This window comes from Crocuta crocuta, unplaced genomic scaffold (genome assembly GCF_008692635.1).
Source record: "Crocuta crocuta isolate KB4526 unplaced genomic scaffold, BGI_CrCroc_1.0 scaffold140, whole genome shotgun sequence".
NCBI classification, from domain to species: domain Eukaryota; kingdom Metazoa; phylum Chordata; class Mammalia; order Carnivora; family Hyaenidae; genus Crocuta; species Crocuta crocuta.
In genome coordinates, this window is record NW_027527775.1 from 2,227,299 (window position 1) to 2,247,040 (window position 19,742).

The window sequence follows — 19,742 nt, forward strand, 5'->3', positions numbered from 1 at the left end:
ATTCTAGAACCATGAGCCCTTCAAGAGCAGTTATCTCCTTCACCTTAGTAGCTCAGCCAGTTGATACCTTGTGCCTGGCACTTAGTCCTTGGGTGAATGAATGATTTTCATATTGAAGATGATAACCAGAGAAAGTTGGTTTTATATGTATAATATGCTAATATTTAATGTTTTTTGTATAGAAATATTTTCCTACAAAACCATTTAAAAATAACATGTATGTTTTTAAGAATGAATAATAAGTAAGGTGAGCTATAATTCTCTTGGGAACATTTTGTAATTATGTCTGACAATCCCAGTTAGATCATTTTGAAAGTGTCAGCTCTTGAAATAGATTCCAGTTCAATTTAATGGACAGTGTCCTCAGCAAACATTTGGCCTCTGAGATAGAGAATAAACATGTCACTCTGATTTTTTTTTTTTAAAGAATCGTGTTGGATCAAAACCGGTATAATAAAGAACCATAATTATCTTTAGGGGCTTCTATTGTTTTTTGTTAATGTTAATCATAATCACATTTTCATCTAAGTTAATGAAGAAAAGGTATTTTTATTTCAAAACTTCTACCTGTCATAACTAATAGCTAATGTACATCTTTTTTAAAGACCTTCCATTGATTTTTATTTAAGTTTGGTTTTTTTCTTAATCCTACTGAGACTTAAGTATTTGGTCAAATGAACTAGATGTCAAAAACTTGGTGCACCTGGGTGGCTCAGTCAGTTATGTGTCTGACTCTTGATTTCAGTTCAAGTCATGATCTCACATACCAGGAGTTTGAGCCCACCTTGGGCTCTGCGCTGACAGAGCAGATCCTGCTTGGGATTCTCTTTCTCCTTCTGTCTCTGCCCCTCCCCCCCCACACACATACAAGCTTGCTCTCTCTCTCTCTCTCAAAACCAACATTAAAAAAAATAAAAACAAAAACTTGAAATGCCTTTATTCACACTCCTATAAACTTAATGTTGTTTGTACTAAGTTGTTCAGCTAATGCAGATCTTTTTTATAGATCTGTCCTGATTGTTTCTATTTAATGACACAAGTGGGATTTGAACCCTTAATTCATGAAGAGTTGCAGTAATACCCGTAATTATAAAATTAGTTGATTTTTTTTCCTGTGTGTTTAAAAATTAGGAGCTGGGTTTTGTGGTAACATTTTTTGAGTGCCCCCTCTTTCCTGACCATAGTATTCAGCTCGAAGTCTGCTGGTTCGTATTTATTAAAAAGGAAAGGGAAGGGAAAGAGGAAGGAAGGAAAAGAAACTGAGGCTTAAAAGTGAAGTTACCTTCCCGAGGCCAAGCAGCTAGAGAGCAAAGGGCCTAAGAACCTAGTAGGATATAGCTAGACAAGCAAACTCCATGTAAATAGAGAAAGCATGCTGAAATATTTGAAAGGTTGAAAAATCATGTGACACAAATACTCCTTTGCAATGGTAATGACTTTTGGAATCTTTTTATTTGACTCAAGAGTTCAAGAAGTATTAGATTAAAATAGGACTTGGTATTATCAGTTAGGGAAAAGTGACTTGGCTTTGCCAAAAGCAAGCTATAAATTGTCTAATCAACACTTAACTGGTGTCTATGAGCTCGTGGCCCCCACACACCTTGGGGAATGTGTTAATTCTTTCATTAGTTTTATCTACAGTTATCGTTTGATGGCTGTGCATTGAAAGTAATTTTAAAACTCTTTACAGTTAGGTCACTTTGGAGTTGCAGAATTCCAGAAGTGACTTTTGAAGTGGGATTTAATGAAAAAACTATTAATGTAATGAAAACTAACTGTATACCAAAAGAGAATTCTTTCTCTCACCGAGTTGATTGAAGATGGTTTTGATACCACCTCAGACTTAGACATTTATCCCTATCCATGCCCACCTATCCTAAATTCAGACTTTGTGGCTCTGTCTGTAAGTAAAAGGTCATGTACTGTCACATGTACAGATGCACAGTATAACCAGAGGCATCGGTTTGGAAGGCCTTGTCCTAGCTTGTCCTTGTCCAGTTTTGACTCATGTCATTTGTCCAAAATGGTGGCTCTTAGACTTCACTGTGTAATAAAATAGACTAGGCTAAAATGCTGATTCACAGTTCTGACTCAGGTGGCTTGGGGACAGAGCCCAGCAATCCACTTTCTTTTTCTTAAGTTTATTTATTTTGAGAGAGAGAGAAAGGGAGAAAGAGAGAGAAAACGAGCTTGCATGTGTGCATGTGGGGGAAGGGCAAAGATTCAGAGAGAGAGAGAGAATCAGTTTCAAGCAGGCAGAGCCCAACACAGGGCCGATCTCACCAACAGAGAGATCAGGACCTGAGTGGAAATCAAGTCATATGCTTAACTGACTGAACCACCCAGGCACCCTCCAGCAATCCAGTTTCAGTGACCATTCAGGTGATTAACATGTAGGTGCTCCCTGGACTACACTTGGACACCATGCTAGTTGTCCAGAATGTCGTCTCTTTTATGTAAAGTCTGTAGGAATCAGGTGAGCACAATGAACGAGTAAACAATAATGCCAAATAGTGCCACCTGAATTGAGTCCGTTCTTGTGCATAGGCTTCTGAATGTTAGGAGCATCATCAACTTAACCCGCCCTTTTAAGCCTTGTATTCTAAAAATGAAGCATGAGGAACATTTAACATTAAATTTATTACTTTGGTTTCAGTGTGATTTCTTTAACGTCCTAACTGATTTTTCTCAGGCCTGAAGCTTAGAGCCTTATGTCAGTTACTCGGCCGTGCTTGCATCTCCGATCCACTTTCATGCCTGAATGTTTTCTTTGGTCCATGGAATGTTGCTGTTGTGATTATGAGAACATCTGTTTTGCAGCATGTTGTTGGCCAGTGAATAAGATGAAAAACAGCAGAGCCTTTTCAGACTTGTGTGGGCAGGGGGAACAGGCCACATGAGGGCCCAGCTGGCACTGGGGTTCTCAGCTTGGCTGGTGCGGCCAGATCACCGCCCCCCACTTGTGTAAGGTTTTGTCAGAACTCAACAGTGTAGAGGAAAAAAAGATATTTTTTTCTTTTCTTTTAACCTGCCTTGAAGTCTCTGTAGCTTCCACAAGAGAAAGCAGCCCTAATACTGTCAGGCATCCATTGTACGTATGAATTAAATTCTCTCTTCTGCATCTCAGGCTGAGGAAATGGCCATGCAGATCAGGTTCTGGGCTCTGTGGTGCAGAACCTGCTTTGAAAAGGTCAAGCAGGGGGCGCCTGGGTGGCTTAGTCGGTTAAGCATCCGACTTTCCGACTTTCGCTTAGGTCATGATCTCGTGGTTTGTGGGTTCGAGCCCCGCGTCAGGCTCTGTGCTGACTGCCAGCTCAGGGCCTGGAGCCTGTTTCAGTCTGTGACTCCCTCTCTCTCTGACCCTCCCCTGCTCACGCTGTCTCTCTCTCCTAGAAATAAATAAAACATTAAAAAAAAAAAAAAAGAAAAGGTCGAGCAGATTGACCCAACTCTGCTACTTCAGTTCCCTTTCCAGTAAAATGAGATTTAAGATAATACCTATTTTATTAACTCAAAACGCTATCCTATTACATGAGAGAATAAACACTAGAGCACTTGGTAAAAGTGCGAAACAGTTTTTTAAAAGTAAGGTGGTGGTATTCATGGGAGAACCGAGGGTGCAGGCATTTTTTTGTAAAAGTAGATTCCTAACATGAAAAAGTAGTACATTTTGGAAAGCAAAACCCAGAGCTCTTAGGAGGAGTTGATCATTCGTCAGACAGCTTGAGAAGATATGCTCTACAAAGTCATCACCAAATGCTAAGTTTAGCAGAGCAGGTGGTATTCGTTCCTGCCTTGCACACCAGGAAATGAGAGGTGGAAAGTTAGAATTTCCCATTGTTGGATAGTCTTGGTACCTACCCTTCTGTTGTTTGTAGGATGCTGCCTTCCCGCAAGTAGAAAGTTACTTTTTAAAGATAGCTTTTTGATTACTTTATTCATTTATATTACACGCTCCAATTTTAAACAGACCCTGGTTTCTGAGAGTAACCTGCCTAGTCAGTCAGTCAACCTGGCAGTGTGTCCTGAGTGTTCCCCTTCATGGCTCGGGGGCTGGGGTTCAGGAGTAGTAAGATAAGCTATAGATTGGGTCCCCCCCCTTCTCTGATACACAGATGGGAGCATATTTTACATGCATTTCTGCACCTTGCTTTTCCACTTAACATTCTTAAAGATCAATACATAAAGAACTTGATCAGTCTTTGTTAATACCTGTTAAATGATCTTACTCCCTCACATAGTTATGCCACAAATAATTTAACCAGTTCCTTCCTGGTGGACATGTGTGGTTTCTGATGTTCTGCTGTTACGGAAAGGCTCCAGCGGATAACCTCAAATGTCCTTTGTTTTATATCTGTGGGAACATACCTGTAAGATAAAATCTTACTAGTGGAATTGCTGGGTCAATGGACTATGCAGAGAAAACATGACCAGCCAAACCTGAGGGTCATTCTAAAAATACCTGACTCTTAAAAACTGTCAATATTACAGGGGGAGAAAAAGAAAGACCCATTCGCAGACCAGAGAAAACTGAGGAAACATGACAACTAAATGCAATGTGGTATCTTGGACAGGAACAGAAGGAAGGGACAAAGTTTGGAGTTTAGTTCATCATTCTCTGCTACTGTTGGGTTCCTAGTTTCGTCAGTGTCCCTGGGTGATGGGCCATGTTAATGTTAGGGGAAAAGGGATGAGAGGCTTCTAGAAACTATTCTCTCTCTGCAGCTTCTCTGAAGATCCAAAATTTTTATAGGGGCATCTGTCAGGTCATGATCTCACAGTTTGTGAGTTCAAGCCCCGCTTCGGGCTCTGTGCTAACATGTTGGAGCCTGGACATTTAAAAAGTTTTAAAATTATTTTATAACAAATTTTTTTCTTAAAAAAACATTAATGGAAAAAAGGTGAAATCCAAAAGAAGTCTATCATATATTTACTAGTATTTTTCCAGTGTCAAAACCTTAATTGTGACAAATGTCCCGTGGTTATGTCATATGCTAACGTTTGGGGCAGCTAGGTGGAAAGGGTACAGGAACTCTGTGTACTATCTTTGTACCTTTTCTTGAAAATTAGTCCATGATTAAAAGTTTTTTTAGAAGCAAGTATATTTTCCTTGAGAAGTGTGTGCTGGTAAAAAAGGAGTGAAGGTGCCCAGCACTAAAAAGCAGGTGTTTGACTTCCCAGGTGGCCACAGAGAGACGGGCCAGGGGCTAAAGCAGGTTGTCCCCACAGCACAGAAGCATCTAGAGAGAGTGTGTGTGTACAATTGGGGAATGAAGTCGTCTTATTTTCCTGTTCATCTTTTCTTTCTGTCACAATCTCTTACGTGGCATCATGAAAATGTGTGTGATTTCCATGTGACCTTACCTCCTGCTCTTTATTTTTCCCTTTCTTCTCTATACTTTATGTCCAATTTAGATAAAAATCACCTAAAAGTGGGGGAAGCTCTATTACATCCAATACCAAGAACAGTCGCACTACGGCCCTAACGTGTGTGCACGTGTGTGTAGCTTTGAATGCTAGGCAACAAGGCTGCTTTTTAACTGTCACATTGTGTCATGGAACCCCAAGTGTGCCTCTCGGGATTGAAGATTCTTCACACGCATTTGAACAGGTGGTCTTTTGTAAGGCGGGTAAGAATAATAGGAACATTTATTGCATCCTGACTCTGATTAGCCACTGGGTCAGGGCCTTCACGGGTGTAACTTTATTTAATCCTGCGGAGAAGCTCCTAATATTATCTCCATTTTTTAAAAAGATTGCTCAAATCAAGTGGCAGATAAAGGGCGTGACAGAGAGTAGAATCTAATTACGTCAGCTCTGTTCTGTGAAGACATTTATTTGTGTTCCTGAGAGTTGAAATATTTGGGATTGGTGATGAAGCATGCTACCCAGATCTAAGAATGAAAGAATGTCTGTATCATTTTAGAAGATCATGACCAAGGTAGGGCCATGGTTGTATGATGCTTTTCTCTGTAAACTGCATTTATCAATCACTGGAGGGAAATTGGTTTCTCTGAAATGGAGAGAGTACAAGTCGAGCCTCCCCCATTAGAAAAGGCCCCCGGGACTAATTAGGTAATAGCTGCGCACCTGCTCCTCGGGGATAATGGGTAAAGGAACCAGGATGAATCCCACTCTACTTTTCAGAGGTTATAATTGACTAACATGGAGCCTTTTCCAGCGGTCAAACAGTTGTATGAAATGGAGAAAATTCAAGCATCTCTCCATTTTTCTGAAATGTTTTTTCCTTGCTCAGTTCTATATGCTTAAACTATGTTGTGGTCCTAGAAGTTGGTGCGGGTGTGGTTTGTCCCAGGGTGAAAAGGTTGGCCTGTCACATGGCCTGCGGCTTTGGGGCTGATCTTGTAAATGAGTTGGTTTCTTTCTTTCCTAATTCTGAAGTCTGTTTCCCATTTTAAGGTGGACGCTGGAGGTAACTTTTGCAGCGCACCGGCGCGTGTACAAAAGTTACAAGTCGCCGGCTCTTCCACGGGCAGTGGCCTGTGTCACCCTTAGTCACTGACCTGCTCTGACCAGTCGCCTAATTGAAGGATTTAGACACTAGGACAAAAAGATTCCTTGTACTGTTTGGATTTTGTATTTGTGCGACAACTTCTGGAAAACAGTATCACCTGACACTGAAAACCCATTGCTCACTTGCTGGAAATTCTGGAAGATCCTCTGTTTTATTCTGGCTTTGCTGGGAGCCTGACTCATTGTCTGGAAGGGAGTAGGATTCTGGAGCGTAAGCGAGGACGAGACCAGGCTGAGACAAGTAGGAGGAGCGAGCACAGGTGGCATTAAAGCGCTCTCCTCACCTGTCATGAGCACAAGGGCCCAGGTGACATCCCGCTCTCCCTCCACTGGGTGCGTGTCTGGGGGAAAGGAGCACTCCGCACCCTTGATGCGATGGTTACNAGCTCTCCTCACCTGTCATGAGCACAAGGAAAGGGCCCAGGTGACATCCCGCTCTCCCTCCACTGGGTGCGTGTCTGGTGGAAAGGAGCACTCCGCACCCTTGATGCGATGGTTACACGGGTGTCCTTAAAAAGTATTTCGAGAACCTTTGTGCCAAATAAATGTTGCTTTAGGAGCCCAGGCCAGTTAATTCCCAGTAAAGCTATTTGTGTGAGGGGTGATTTCGGTCCAGCTGTTGTCCACACAGCACCCCAGGCCAGTAGCGGAGCAAAGGTCTGTGCACAGCTGCGGGCTGACGTCACCACCTGGGGCTGAGCCCACACTCGGGACGGCTGTACCCACAGCGGTGAATCCTTCTCTCCCTGTTCTGGCCTGTTTTCCCTTCTCCTCGTCCCTCTGCCTTCCCTCCGCCGTGCTCACAGTGGCCAACAAAATCAAACACTTTGAAGCGTTTTTTTCTCCTCTGTTTTTTCTTTACTTTTTTCTTTTTTCTTTTTTTTAAATAGGAAACACTATCTCCGGTGGCTAATGTGAGAGGATTTCCTTATATCCTGTTTGATTTTAAAGTCAGATATACTGTAGATATACATGCATATTGATCGTTGTTTCATTACAAACATATGTATTAAAATTTGGTGGGTGTTAGCAAACTATTAACTTCACATAGAAGATCTTCTAGTTTCTGGTTCACTTAGACGTTTCTGTCTCTGATATGAGCATTCAAATGGGCTGGGATCATGNATTAAGTGTAAAGGCTGCATGAAACCAATAAGAAAGCTATTTGATATCCTCATTGACTGCTTGCAAAATATTTTTCAGTCGTCTGCTTTCATAGAGCATTCTCATGTGGATTCCCACAGGGAAGCCTGTGGGGCCATCATTGCATTTGTATACTTGGGAAGGTTAGTGGAAGCTAATGTTGTGTGTACCTATCTGACTAATATTTGCCTCCTTGAATCATTTCTCCACCCCCCTCCTTTGGTAAATAATTAGTACAATAAAAAGGAAAAGTCAGAAGAGTATGGTGTAACCATCAACATAACCATTATCTTTTACTAAACTCTTTTAAAGAAAAATAACTTCCAAAATGTAGTTTTAAGGGACTGAATTGTCAGTGTTTGTTTGATGACCTTCATAGTCTGGCCTCCATCTACCTCTTTGGGTCTTATCTCCAGCTGTTCTGCCTTGTGAAAGTCCTAGTCCCCAAGGCACGCTGTGCAGTCTCCCACCTTTGTTCATGGTAGAATAGTTTTCACCCTCAGTGTCAGAATGGGATTTATGTCACATGGCTCAGTTAAAAAAAAAAAAAAAAAACTATCCTGATCAGAACCACAGTGAGCTGTCATTTCACACCCATTAGGATGGCTTAAAAAAAGAAAAAAAGAAAAGAAAACTAGTTTGGGTGAAAGTGTGGAGGAATTGGAACCATTGTGCACTCCTGGTGGGAATGTAAAAATGATGTAGATGTCTGGGAAAACAGGATGGTGTTTCCTCAGATAATAACAGAATTACCACATGATCCAGCAAGTCACCTCCCAGGTACACACTCAAAAGAAGTGAAGACAGGGACGTGAACAGGTGTTTGTGTGCCCGTGTTTATAACAGTAGCATTCACAACAGCCCACAGGGGGAAGTAACCCAGGTGTCTGTTGACAGATGAATGCATAAACAAAAGGTGGTCTGTATGCACAATGGAATATTATCCAGGTTTAAAAAGGGTGGGAATTCTGACATGGATCACAACATACAGAGGAACTTTGCAGACGTGCTGCTGAGTGAAATAATCCAGGCACAAAAGGACAGACTGTGTATGATTCTATTTATCTGAGGTACTGATGTTACATACATGTTATCACAACGTAAAAAAAATTTAAGACCCAAATTTACATACCATTGTATCTGAGTATAAACTACTTTGAGTGCTTATTTATTGGATCCTTAGGTACTGCCCTGTATTACTGTTTCTCAGAAGTGTATGTCTTCTCAATTAGACAGTGAGCCTCCCAAGGAGAGGCTCCGTGTTGTTTCTCACCACTCCATGTGGGGTGGGAGAAGCACAGACGGGCTTCGGATATAGACCATCAGAATCCAAACTGCTTACCCCAGTCCATTCTCCTCCCACTGACTTAGCTGTGTGCTTATAGGCAAATTATGTACTCTGTCTGTTGGTTTCCTTATTCGTTAAGTAATACCATTCTCATAGGACTTCTGGGAGGAGTAGATGAGATAACATGTATGGGGAACCCCATTCACTGAGTAGTGGTTTTATTTATTTATTTTTTATGTTCCTTTCCCCTTCAGTAAGTATTTATGGATATATTTGAATTTTAATGGTTCTCTTTAGCAGAAACTATTCTTGTCATTATTCACTATGGTCCATTTTGCCTCTGAAGGAATACTAATAGGGGATAAGTGACTAATATTTCTACTGCCACATGGCATATTCCCAAGAAACCATGAAGGCACATCTACCTCCTTGCTGGAAATACGTCCCAGAAACCAGCCAGTTCCGCATTACTTAGCTAGAATGATCAGTAAACTAAACTGTCCTTTTCTCTTCCCTACCACAATTTTATTTTTCCATGACTCCAGAAATCTATATTCCTTGCCAAAAGGGAGGTAAGGGTTAACAACAGACTTACCAGTACTCTGTATTAGTCCGTGGGTGCTTTAGGATATTGAGAACATGCATTCTCCTGAGAGAGTAGCACTATTTTCACCTGTATTGAATGTCACTGAAAGAAGGTTAAAAAGGTCCAGAGTCAAGCTTCTGAGAAATGATAGAGATCTTCCAGGATTTATGATAGTATGCTTGGTGTTATATGCATTTACGTGCAAATCTGAAATGTATTGCTAATAATTATGTTTTCAGTAGTGGTGGTGAAGTAAGATGCTCTGATTTTAAATTCTGTTTTTCAGATAACTTTGCCTTTTAAAAATATCAACCTATGTATATCAACAATATAAATGATATATATACATGATAACATTTAAAATGTGTTTTTCCTGAAGTTTTTATGCTCTGGTGATTTGTGTTCAACATATTCTGATACTTTGTTTTTATTACTATACTTTTGAAAACAGCTCAAATTAAGTGGAAGCTTATTATCCGTTTATTTCTTCTCTCTGGTCTTCCCTGTTCCCTCTGTGTCTTAGCGTCTCCCTACTGGCTGGCCATCCTTAGAAACGCCTCAGCCAATCAGAGCCTCCTCTCCTTATGGCCCCCGCACTGATTGGTCAACACACAAAAGGGTGATCCTCCCTTGGAAACCTGGTTCTTCTCAAGTACTTCTGTTACTTCTTGCTAGATGATTGTGTGGGGTTTGTTTGTTTGTTTTTGGTTTTGTTTGGTTTTGGGGGGTGGAGGGTTGCCAGTGACCATTTCCTCTTGTTCTTATTTATTGTTCACTTTTATACTATTACATTTGAAAGTCTGGTCAAGAGAGAACTGATTACTCAGAGTACTGTGTTAATGTTTCCAGAGTCCTCACACCTATGCCTGAAATGCTATGATTTTAGGACACTTAGCAGGTTAAATATCTTTAACCTTTTTCATCTCTTTTCAGTCACTGCTTCATCTACCTGTGAGAAATTAGAAAAAGCCAGAAATGAGTTGCAAATAGCTTACGAAGGGTTTGTCCAGAAGCTAAACCAGCAGCACCAGACTGACCTAACAGAGCTGGAGAATCGGCTTAAAGAATTTTATACAGGGGAGTGTGAAAAGCTCCAGAACATTTACATTGAAGAAGCAGAGAAGTACAAAAACCAATTGCAAGAGCAGGTCTGTGCTTTCGGAGCTTGAACATGTTCTTGGTCATGGCCGTTTATTTAAATTCTAATTGTTGTTTGATGATGAATTTCCTTTTAACTTCTCTTTGTTTAAATAAGTGAAAAGGGGTTTTTCAGTGTTTTTTTTCCCTTATGATCAAAGCAATATTGAGCCAAAGAAAGGAAGAAAAAAGAAAGCAAAGTAAAAAAAATACAAACAAAAACATCCTTTATCCTACTACCTGAACATCATCCCTTTGTGAACATTTTGATGTTATATTGCAAAAAGATGGTTTTGCATTTCTTCTTTTTTAAAACGGCATTGAATAACCCATATTTTTCACATAATAGTATATCATAAACTCGTCTTTAATTTTCTTGCTCCCTTTAAAACCAGCTTTTCATTTAGCCAATATTTACTGAATGCCTACGCTGGGCGTGTGCTAGGGACTGAGGCTATAAAGGCCAGTATGGCAGGCGTGGATCTTACATGGTCCTATCACCATGAAATATATCCTCATTCCTTAGGATGGACTTGGCTATTTCCCTCGGTGAACCCTGGAGAACTTGTGTGTTTGGGCTCCCCAGGGGGGACAGACTGGAGAATTGCAAGTGGCAGACCCCAGCTGGGTGGGTGTTTCCCTGTGTTGGGCAGCCCTTGAATGCAAGCTTATAAATCAAGTCTCCTAATGTTGCTGCTTACTGTTCAAGTTAAGAGTTTTAACTTTACTGGTGAACTGTTGTTTGGGTTCTGTTTTGGTTTTTTTTTTACTTCTAGTTTGACAACTTAAATGCTGCCCATGAAACTTCAAAGCTGGAAATTGAAGCTAGCCACTCAGAGAAAATTGAATTGCTGAAGAAAGCCTATGAAAACTCCCTTTCAGGCAAGAATGCTTTAAAAAAAAAAAAATAGAATCAGATCTAATGGAACAGCATGATATGTTTTAAAACGGAAATGATTCATAACCTTCCTTTCCAGAGAATACCCAGTGGTATTCAGTTTGGAGTGTTTTTGCTTTCTTTTTGCATTGTTCATTGTTACCACATGCCTTTTCCCTTAGGATGCAAATAATAGTTTGTCACAAATGCCAGCCTGTTAAGAAACAGATGAATTTTAAAGAAAGTAAAGACCTTTGTGGTAGTATTGTTCTTTATCACTTGAGGTCCTGGGAGGTTAAAAGTGTTCGTTTACATCCTGGCCACAGTAAAGGATCCATGCTAAGCACACTTGCTCACCAACTCTCTTGCACACCAATGATGCTGTGAAATGTAGATGGCACTTTTTGAATCAAGAAAGAATTTTTTAAAATTGTTTTCTCATGAACAGAAGAGTTGGAAGTAGGAGAAGAAGAAGGGGCCGTTGCTTTCAGAATGCAAGAGTATAGCTACAGCAGAAGTCGTTACACCGAGCTCCATGCTTCCCCCAGAGCAGCATGTGGACATGGGTTTAGGAACTGGCTGGGTGACCTTTGGCAAAGGCCTTTCTCATCAGAAGAATAGAGTTGTGTGAAGTTAGAGAGAGAACATGTAAAAGTGACTGGCCCAGGATACATTTAGTAAACTGTTCTTCCTTCCTGCTAGAAACCGGCTTGATTTAAATTTTTTTGATGTTTATTTTTGAGAGAGAGACAGTGAGAGAGAGAGGGGCAAAGAGAGAGGGAGATGCAGTATCCAAAGCAGGCTCCAGGCTCTGAGCTGTCAGCACAGAGCCTGATGTGGGGCTTGAACTCAGAATCCACGAGATCATGACCTGAACTGAAGTCCGATGCTTAACCAGCTGAGCCACCCAGGCGCCTCTGAAATGGGGAGTGTTTTAGACTTCTGTTTGGGTCGTGAAGAGCAAATGGCAAAGTGCAGAGGAATTCCAGAGCAGGAGGAAGAAGGCCAGTGTTTGGGGCCCTCCCCTGAGAAGGTGCTCTGTGTTTCCTGAGGCCTCTGGGCCTCTGTGGGCCTCCATGCTCTCCATCATAAAATGGAAAAATACTCCCTGCCCTACTCCCCTTGTAGGGCTAATTTGAGAACAGATAGCTTAATTCATATAAAAACATCTATAGATATAAAGAAAGATAGCCATACTGCTTCTTAATGAACTCTTACCATGTGCGTGCTTTAACCGTAGAATATAGTGATCTTATATGATGTCATTGCCTCAAAAAATTACTTCTTTCCAGAAATCAAGAAAAACCATGAAATAGAAAAGAAATCACTTGAGGATATGCTTTATGACAAGCAGGAATCACTAGAGGTGAGTAAATATCAGACACCCCCCCCGCCAAAGTGTCCTCATTTTTGAGGTTCGTGTGTTTTGGATACTGTTTTTGTGTACATTTGCTATGTTTCTGGTGTCTGCTTGTTAACTTGTGTTCCACATTTCATTGTTTGTTTTAGAAACAAATCAATGATCTGAAGAGTGAAAATGATGCTTTAAATGAAAAGTTGAAATCAGAAGAACAAAAAAGAATATCAAGAGAGAAAGCAAATTTAGTAAGTTGTGTGTGCTTCTCCATCACTCCTGAGTTTTCTTCTGCTCAGCTGCCTTTTCGGGTCCACTAAGTGTTCAGCAGCAAGAGGAATAATAGGGGTTTGGATTCCTTCTCCTGTGTTGCAGAATGATTTTTAAAGTGGCTTCTTTGTTTCTTGGTGTCTTTTTAGAAATCCTAAGCACCACACACAGGTGAAGCCCAGTAGATTGCAAGGGGTCTTGGCTAATGACTGCAGGAAGACAGGAAAACTGTCTGTGAGGGTCAAGGTTTCATGTGAGGATTACGCTTTTGTTTGTTTGTTTTTAAACTAACTGGTATGCTGAGATGTAACTGACATACCACGACATTCACCCTTTTTTCACCTTTTTTTCATTCAAATGATTTTTGGGGGAGTGGGGTGGGCAGAGTGAGAGGGAGACAGAATCTGAAGCAGGCTCCGGGCTCTGAGCTGACAGCACAGAGCCCGACGTGGGTCTTGAACTCAAGAACTGTGAGATCATGACCGGAGCCAAAGTCCGAGCTCAACTGACTGAGGCACCCAGGTGCCCCTCCTTTTACATGTACAGTTCAGTGGTACACAAGTTGCGCATTGGTCACCATTATCTAATTACAGACCATTTTGTCACCCCCAAAAAGAAACCCTGTGCCCATTAGCAGTCACTTCCCATTCCTCTCCCCACCCCCAACACCCCCAGCCCTAGGGAAGAACCAGTCTACTTTCTGCCTCCATGGATCCGCCTACTCTGGACAGTTCATAGAAACGGAATCGTGTTCTGTGTGGCCTTTTGTGTCTGGCTTCTCTCGCTCTGCTTACGTTGTCGAGGTTAATGCATCTTGTAATAGCATAGGTGCTTCATTCCTTTCCCTTTTTGTGTCTCAGCAGTGGGTCAGAGGGGTAATCCTTCCTTTTGAAAAGTACAGATTTATCTTGGGAGCTCAATTTTCTCTCGGAACTGTAACCCTACTCCCCTGCCCCCACCCTACTTTGGAGAATTTAAAAAACATTTTCCTGTTTGTCTTCAATGTCACCGCTGTCATACATGTGCGCGCGGGGCTGCAGAAAGTTATGCTGTCGCTTAGAGTCTGCCAGCCCGAAGCACGTGTGTGCGGGTGACTTGGTGAGCTCTTGTGCTCATGTCTCTGGGCCCCCCTCTTAGACATTGGAATGCAATTAGATGAGGTCATGTTCAGTGAAACTTCAAAGCTGTTTGTTCTGGAACATTCTTAGACAAAGCAGTGATTTAAAAAAAGAAAAATCTAGACTGAAAGGCAGGCTGTAAACCTTACAAATGGCTCCAGGAACAGATTGTTAAAGAGCTTCCTGGGACTACAGCAGCTCTTGAAAACTAAAGGAAGCAGATTGAAGAAAGCGGGGTTATTTACTGCCTCCCCCTGTGTGAAGGCACCTGCTGCTGTGGGAGAGCACATTTGAGAAAGGGACACGCGGGCTGAGACGCAGGGAACAGGGCTGTGGATGCTCTAAGTTTTAATAATCGACAGAGTAAGGGTGCCTGGGCGGCTCAGTGGGTTAAGTGTCCGACTCTTGATTTCAGCTCATGATCTCCTGGTTAGTGAATTCAAGCCCCACATCAGGCTCTGCACTGACAGCACAGAGCCTGCTTGGGATATTCTCTCTCTCTCTCTCTCTCTCTCTCTCTCTCTCTCTCTCTCTCTCAAAATAAAGAGACTTTAAAAAAAACTCAACAAAACAAAAGTGAGATAGGATTTTCTCTCTTTAGGGGGAAAAACCCCATCCATATGTGAAAAGGACGACAGTATACGAGACTCGGGAAGTTTGAGAAGCAGTGCTGGTGATGCAGACCTGGGTGTGACCCCCCACCTGGGCACTTTTTGTCTCTGGCACTTTCCCGGAGCGGGTCACCTGGGTTGTGGAACTCAGGGTCTCCTGTGCAGTGAGGGGTCTGAATAGGTCATCCCTGAAGATCCATTCCCTGGTCTTCCCTGAGGATTGGTCCAGAGCATTAAATACGGCCCAGGAGGGTGTTTGGATGATCGACACCACGGACCCTTGTCTAAGAAAGCCTCTCATTCAACATGTGATCAGTAGATCTTTCGCTGTTCATTTGTATCCAACAGTTTGGATGGTTCACTGGGATGTCCGGAAATAAAGCAAGGAGTCAGGATGCCACCCTGGTGGTGTGCTCTAAGAGGCTGTCTCCCCTCTTTACCTTGGATGGCATTTTATTTTTTAATTTATTTTTTAAGGTTTGTTTATTTTGAGAGAGGGAGAGAGAGAATCCCAAGCAGGCTCTGCACTGTCAGCGCACAGCCCAGTGCAGGGCTCGAACTCCCAAACCATGTGCCCATGACTGATCTGAACTCAGACCCTCAACCAACTGAGCCACCCAGACACCCCTACCTTGGACAGCCTTTTAATGGTGCATATTAAACTAGAGAAAAAGAATGAAAGAGAAGCAGGGCCAGGCCGGTATTGTCCCATGATAAGAAAAATCCAAAAGACTCAGGACATTATGGTCATCTTGTTGTTTTCCAGAGAGCACTATAGATGTACTGCTTTCCATTCCTGATCAGTTGACTGACTTTGTTGAGAGAGAACAGTTGTCGCCTTTTTTCCCTCCAAATACCAGCGAAGGGCTTGTAACGGTCTCATCCCTACTGAGAGTTGTTTTGTAAGCAAAGGTGGTTTTTTTCTTTCAGTAAACTATTTTTCCATCTTAAGGTCTTGATAAATGACTGAAACGTTTATTTTCAAAGGTGAAATGTTTCATTAGGTTCTTAGAACCAAAGACTTGGGGCTTTTAGTTCTCTAAACCCTTCTTTTTACCTTTCTGTGAAGCTGCCGTGAGAAGGTCGATATCTCTTGGTACCTATTTGCTCAAGTTTCTAAATCTAATCAAAGACTTGGTTGAGCATTTGAACACCGTGTGTTACATGATGAGTCTGAGCTCTGCTCTGCTCTGTCTGTTCCAGAAGACTCCTCAGGTCATGTACCTTGAGCAAGAACTAGAAAGCCTGAAAGCCGTGCTGGAGATCAAGAATGAAAAACTGCATCAGCAGGATGTCAAGTTAATGAAAATGGAGAAGCTGGTACGTTTCTTTGAGAGTTTGGCCCCATAGCACAGCATGTGTGGAGTAGGAACTGGGGTCTGCACTACAGCTGCCCAGTTGTTCTTCCTGCTACTTAATGATACTTGGAAATGTGCAGAAGGTAAAAGAAGGTACATTTTCTCCTGGGTGTTTGCTCCAGGCTTCTGTAGTGCTGCCTTCTGACCCATTGTTTCCAAGGAACTCGTAAAACAGCATTCGGGTCCTTGGAAAAAGCACAGCAAACAAATTAGGCTTCTGTTTCAAGAGTTCTGTGAATCTGAACTCACCAGAGAAGAATTTGAAAATATTGTAAAATCAGCACTTTAGTTATCACCAACTCTGGGCTGGTGTCTTATGCCCGAAACAGATGACTGTGTAAGTTAATCACATGAGGGCAATTCAGTTTGCTATCTCAGGTAAAACTAATCTGGTTGGACAAATGCAGGCATTATGAAAAATAGGAACGAAGCTTAGTTGGTGGCCTCGAGGGCAGAGCCCTTGGGTTGGCTAGGGACGAGTCCACCCCCCGAGTCCCTGTGTGAGCGGAGTGTCTGCCCTGGGGCTCAGCAGCCGGTGGCCAGGAATCTCCCCAGGAGGGCAGGGCTTGGCAAGGCAGCTTCTCTGGTCCCAGCCATTGCGTACTTTGCTCTTGACTGTCCCAGCTCTGCTTGTCCCTTGTCCCCTAGTTGTGAGTGACTCATTGTTGAGTGAGTGAGTGCCCAAACCAGCTCTGGACAACAGGGAGCTGGTCACTCTTGGTTTGGTTCACTTTTCATCTCTGTGAAGGGAGGTAAGGGCTAAACCCCCATCTGGATATACAGGCACTTGGAATTGCTAGGAAATTTTGATTTTCTTTTAAAGGAAGGAAAGAAGATCTCTTATGGGTTATTAACAGGGCTAACGTGGTGTCTATACCAGTTCCTGCCAAAGGTCATCCTGTTCCATCAAGCCTGATAAAGCTAATCTGGCCGTCAGCAGTGATGTAGACAGCCCACTTCATAAGCTGTTGTCCCATATGCTACCACACATCAGAACTTTTCAAAATACCGTATACATGACAAACAACCTCTGCTGTAAACTTACCAACACATCTTGATTTTTGTTGATCTATAAAAATTTTTGTTGGTTGCCATGCAGCAGAAGGATCATGGTATTAGTTAGCATTGCCTACACATCTGCAGAAGGAGTTGTTACAACAGGTAATCCCTGGGTTACTTTATTTACAAGCATACCTCAAAGATACAGCAGGTTCGATTTCCCACCCCCACAATGCCACTATTGCAGTAAAGTGACACAGTTGAACTTTTTGGTTTCTCAGTGCCTAGAAAAGTCTACTCGGTATGCAGTAGCATTGTAGCTTTAAAAAAAAAAAAAAAAGAATCAGTGCACATACCTTAATTTAAAAAATGCTAACCATCTAAGCTCCCAGTGAGTTGTTAATGACCGGTCACCATAGCAAATGTGATCATATTGAAAAAGTTGGAAATATTTCCAGAATTACCAAAATGTGATACGGAGACATTGAAATGAGCAAACGCTGTTGGACAAATGGCACCAGTGGACTTGCTTGACTTACACATCTTCAATTTGTAAAAAACAAAAACCCGGTCATGTCTGCAAAGCACAAGAAAGTGAAATACAATAAAAGGAGTATGCTTGTATTTGTAAGCACCAAGTCTTTGTAGAAAAGAAGACTCTTAGAAAGCAAGGAGGCTTTCTCAGCTGGAAAGCTTTGATATGAGAACAAGTTCTGCCAGTAGTTAGCTGTGAACACCCCCAGGGCTGGTTTCCTCTCCTTTAAACTGAGGAATTGGGGGTGCCTGGGTGGCTCAGGTCATGATCTCACGGTTCATGGGTCCAGACCTTGCGTCAGGCTCTGTGTTGACAGCTCACAGCCTGGGGCTGGCTTCGGATTCTGTGTCTTCCCCTCTCTCTGCCCCTCCCCTGCTTGTGCTCTGACTCGCTCTCAAAAATAAACAAAAAAATTTTTTTAATAAATAAAATGAGGAATTGGATAAAATCATATCATCAAGCCAATCACAGCCCAGTCTCTAATTCCAGATTTCCCACCTCATGTTTTGTTTTGAATTCCTTTGTAATTAATTACTGGAAATTCCAAGGTTTTCTTTTTCCTACAAGGTTTTCTTTTCTTTTTTTTTTTTTTTTTTTTTTTTTTTTTTTAAAATCCCCCTTTTGTGCTTTCTCTCATGTTTNTGCAGTAGCATTGTAGCTTTAAAAAAAAAAAAAAAGAATCAGTGCACATACCTTAATTTAAAAAATGCTAACCATCTAAGCTCCCAGTGAGTTGTTAATGACCGGTCACCATAGCAAATGTGATCATATTGAAAAAGTTGGAAATATTTCCAGAATTACCAAAATGTGATACGGAGACATTGAAATGAGCAAACGCTGTTGGACAAATGGCACCAGTGGACTTGCTTGACTTACACATCTTCAATTTGTAAAAAACAAAAACCCGGTCATGTCTGCAAAGCACAAGAAAGTGAAATACAATAAAAGGAGTATGCTTGTATTTGTAAGCACCAAGTCTTTGTAGAAAAGAAGACTCTTAGAAAGCAAGGAGGCTTTCTCAGCTGGAAAGCTTTGATATGAGAACAAGTTCTGCCAGTAGTTAGCTGTGAACACCCCCAGGGCTGGTTTCCTCTCCTTTAAACTGAGGAATTGGGGGTGCCTGGGTGGCTCAGGTCATGATCTCACGGTTCATGGGTCCAGACCTTGCGTCAGGCTCTGTGTTGACAGCTCACAGCCTGGGGCTGGCTTCGGATTCTGTGTCTTCCCCTCTCTCTGCCCCTCCCCTGCTTGTGCTCTGACTCGCTCTCAAAAATAAACAAAAAAATTTTTTTAATAAATAAAATGAGGAATTGGATAAAATCATATCATCAAGCCAATCACAGCCCAGTCTCTAATTCCAGNTTGCTTGTGCTCTGACTCGCTCTCAAAAATAAACAAAAAAAATTTTTTTTAATAAATAAAATGAGGAATTGGATAAAATCATATCATCAAGCCAATCACAGCCCAGTCTCTAATTCCAGATTTCCCACCTCATGTTTTGTTTTGAATTCCTTTGTAATTAATTACTGGAAATTCCAAGGTTTTCTTTTTCCTACAANGAAACATTAAGGACAACAGGACTCCCAACCAAGAAGTCATAATCCGAGTATATTAGTCCTCCACTACAAAGACAGGGATTAGGGAGAATTTGACAGAGCTGTGACTGTCACCTCCTAAGCAAGTAATCGCATCGTACCTTTAGACAGTCAGTGGGATGTAATCAGCTCTTCATCACGTTAAGTGATTAAATGGCTTATGGGGTTTTATCCTTTAATATCTCCACTGATCAGTTGGTTTTCCATAAAAGTTGAGCCTGGCGCAGGCCAGCAGGAGGACAGAGTGTCTTCAACTGACCTGTCCAGGAGGGAGGCTTTGTCTAGTGTGCCTGTGTCCCTTCTCCCAACTGATGCTCCGCAGAGCCTCGTGAATTGC

The 19,742-nt window shown here is 41.9% G+C and overlaps 1 protein-coding gene across 9 annotated transcripts in view; it reads left to right on the plus strand.

The window, feature by feature from the left end:
* MTUS1 (microtubule associated scaffold protein 1) overlaps positions 1 to 19,742 on the plus strand; it is a 176,584-nt gene that overhangs the window by 152,988 nt on the left and 3,854 nt on the right. For 8 of the 9 annotated variants that reach the window (XM_077772474.1, XM_077772504.1, XM_077772482.1 and 5 more), the window contains 5 exons: positions 10,485 to 10,699; positions 11,465 to 11,570; positions 12,858 to 12,931; positions 13,075 to 13,170; positions 16,122 to 16,238. In XM_077772474.1, coding sequence (XP_077628600.1) covers positions 10,485 to 10,699; positions 11,465 to 11,570; positions 12,858 to 12,931; positions 13,075 to 13,170; positions 16,122 to 16,238 — 608 coding nt within the window. The remainder of the gene's footprint in view (positions 1 to 10,484; positions 10,700 to 11,464; positions 11,571 to 12,857; positions 12,932 to 13,074; positions 13,171 to 16,121; positions 16,239 to 19,742) is intronic. The other variant, XM_077772476.1, reaches the window with a different exon arrangement.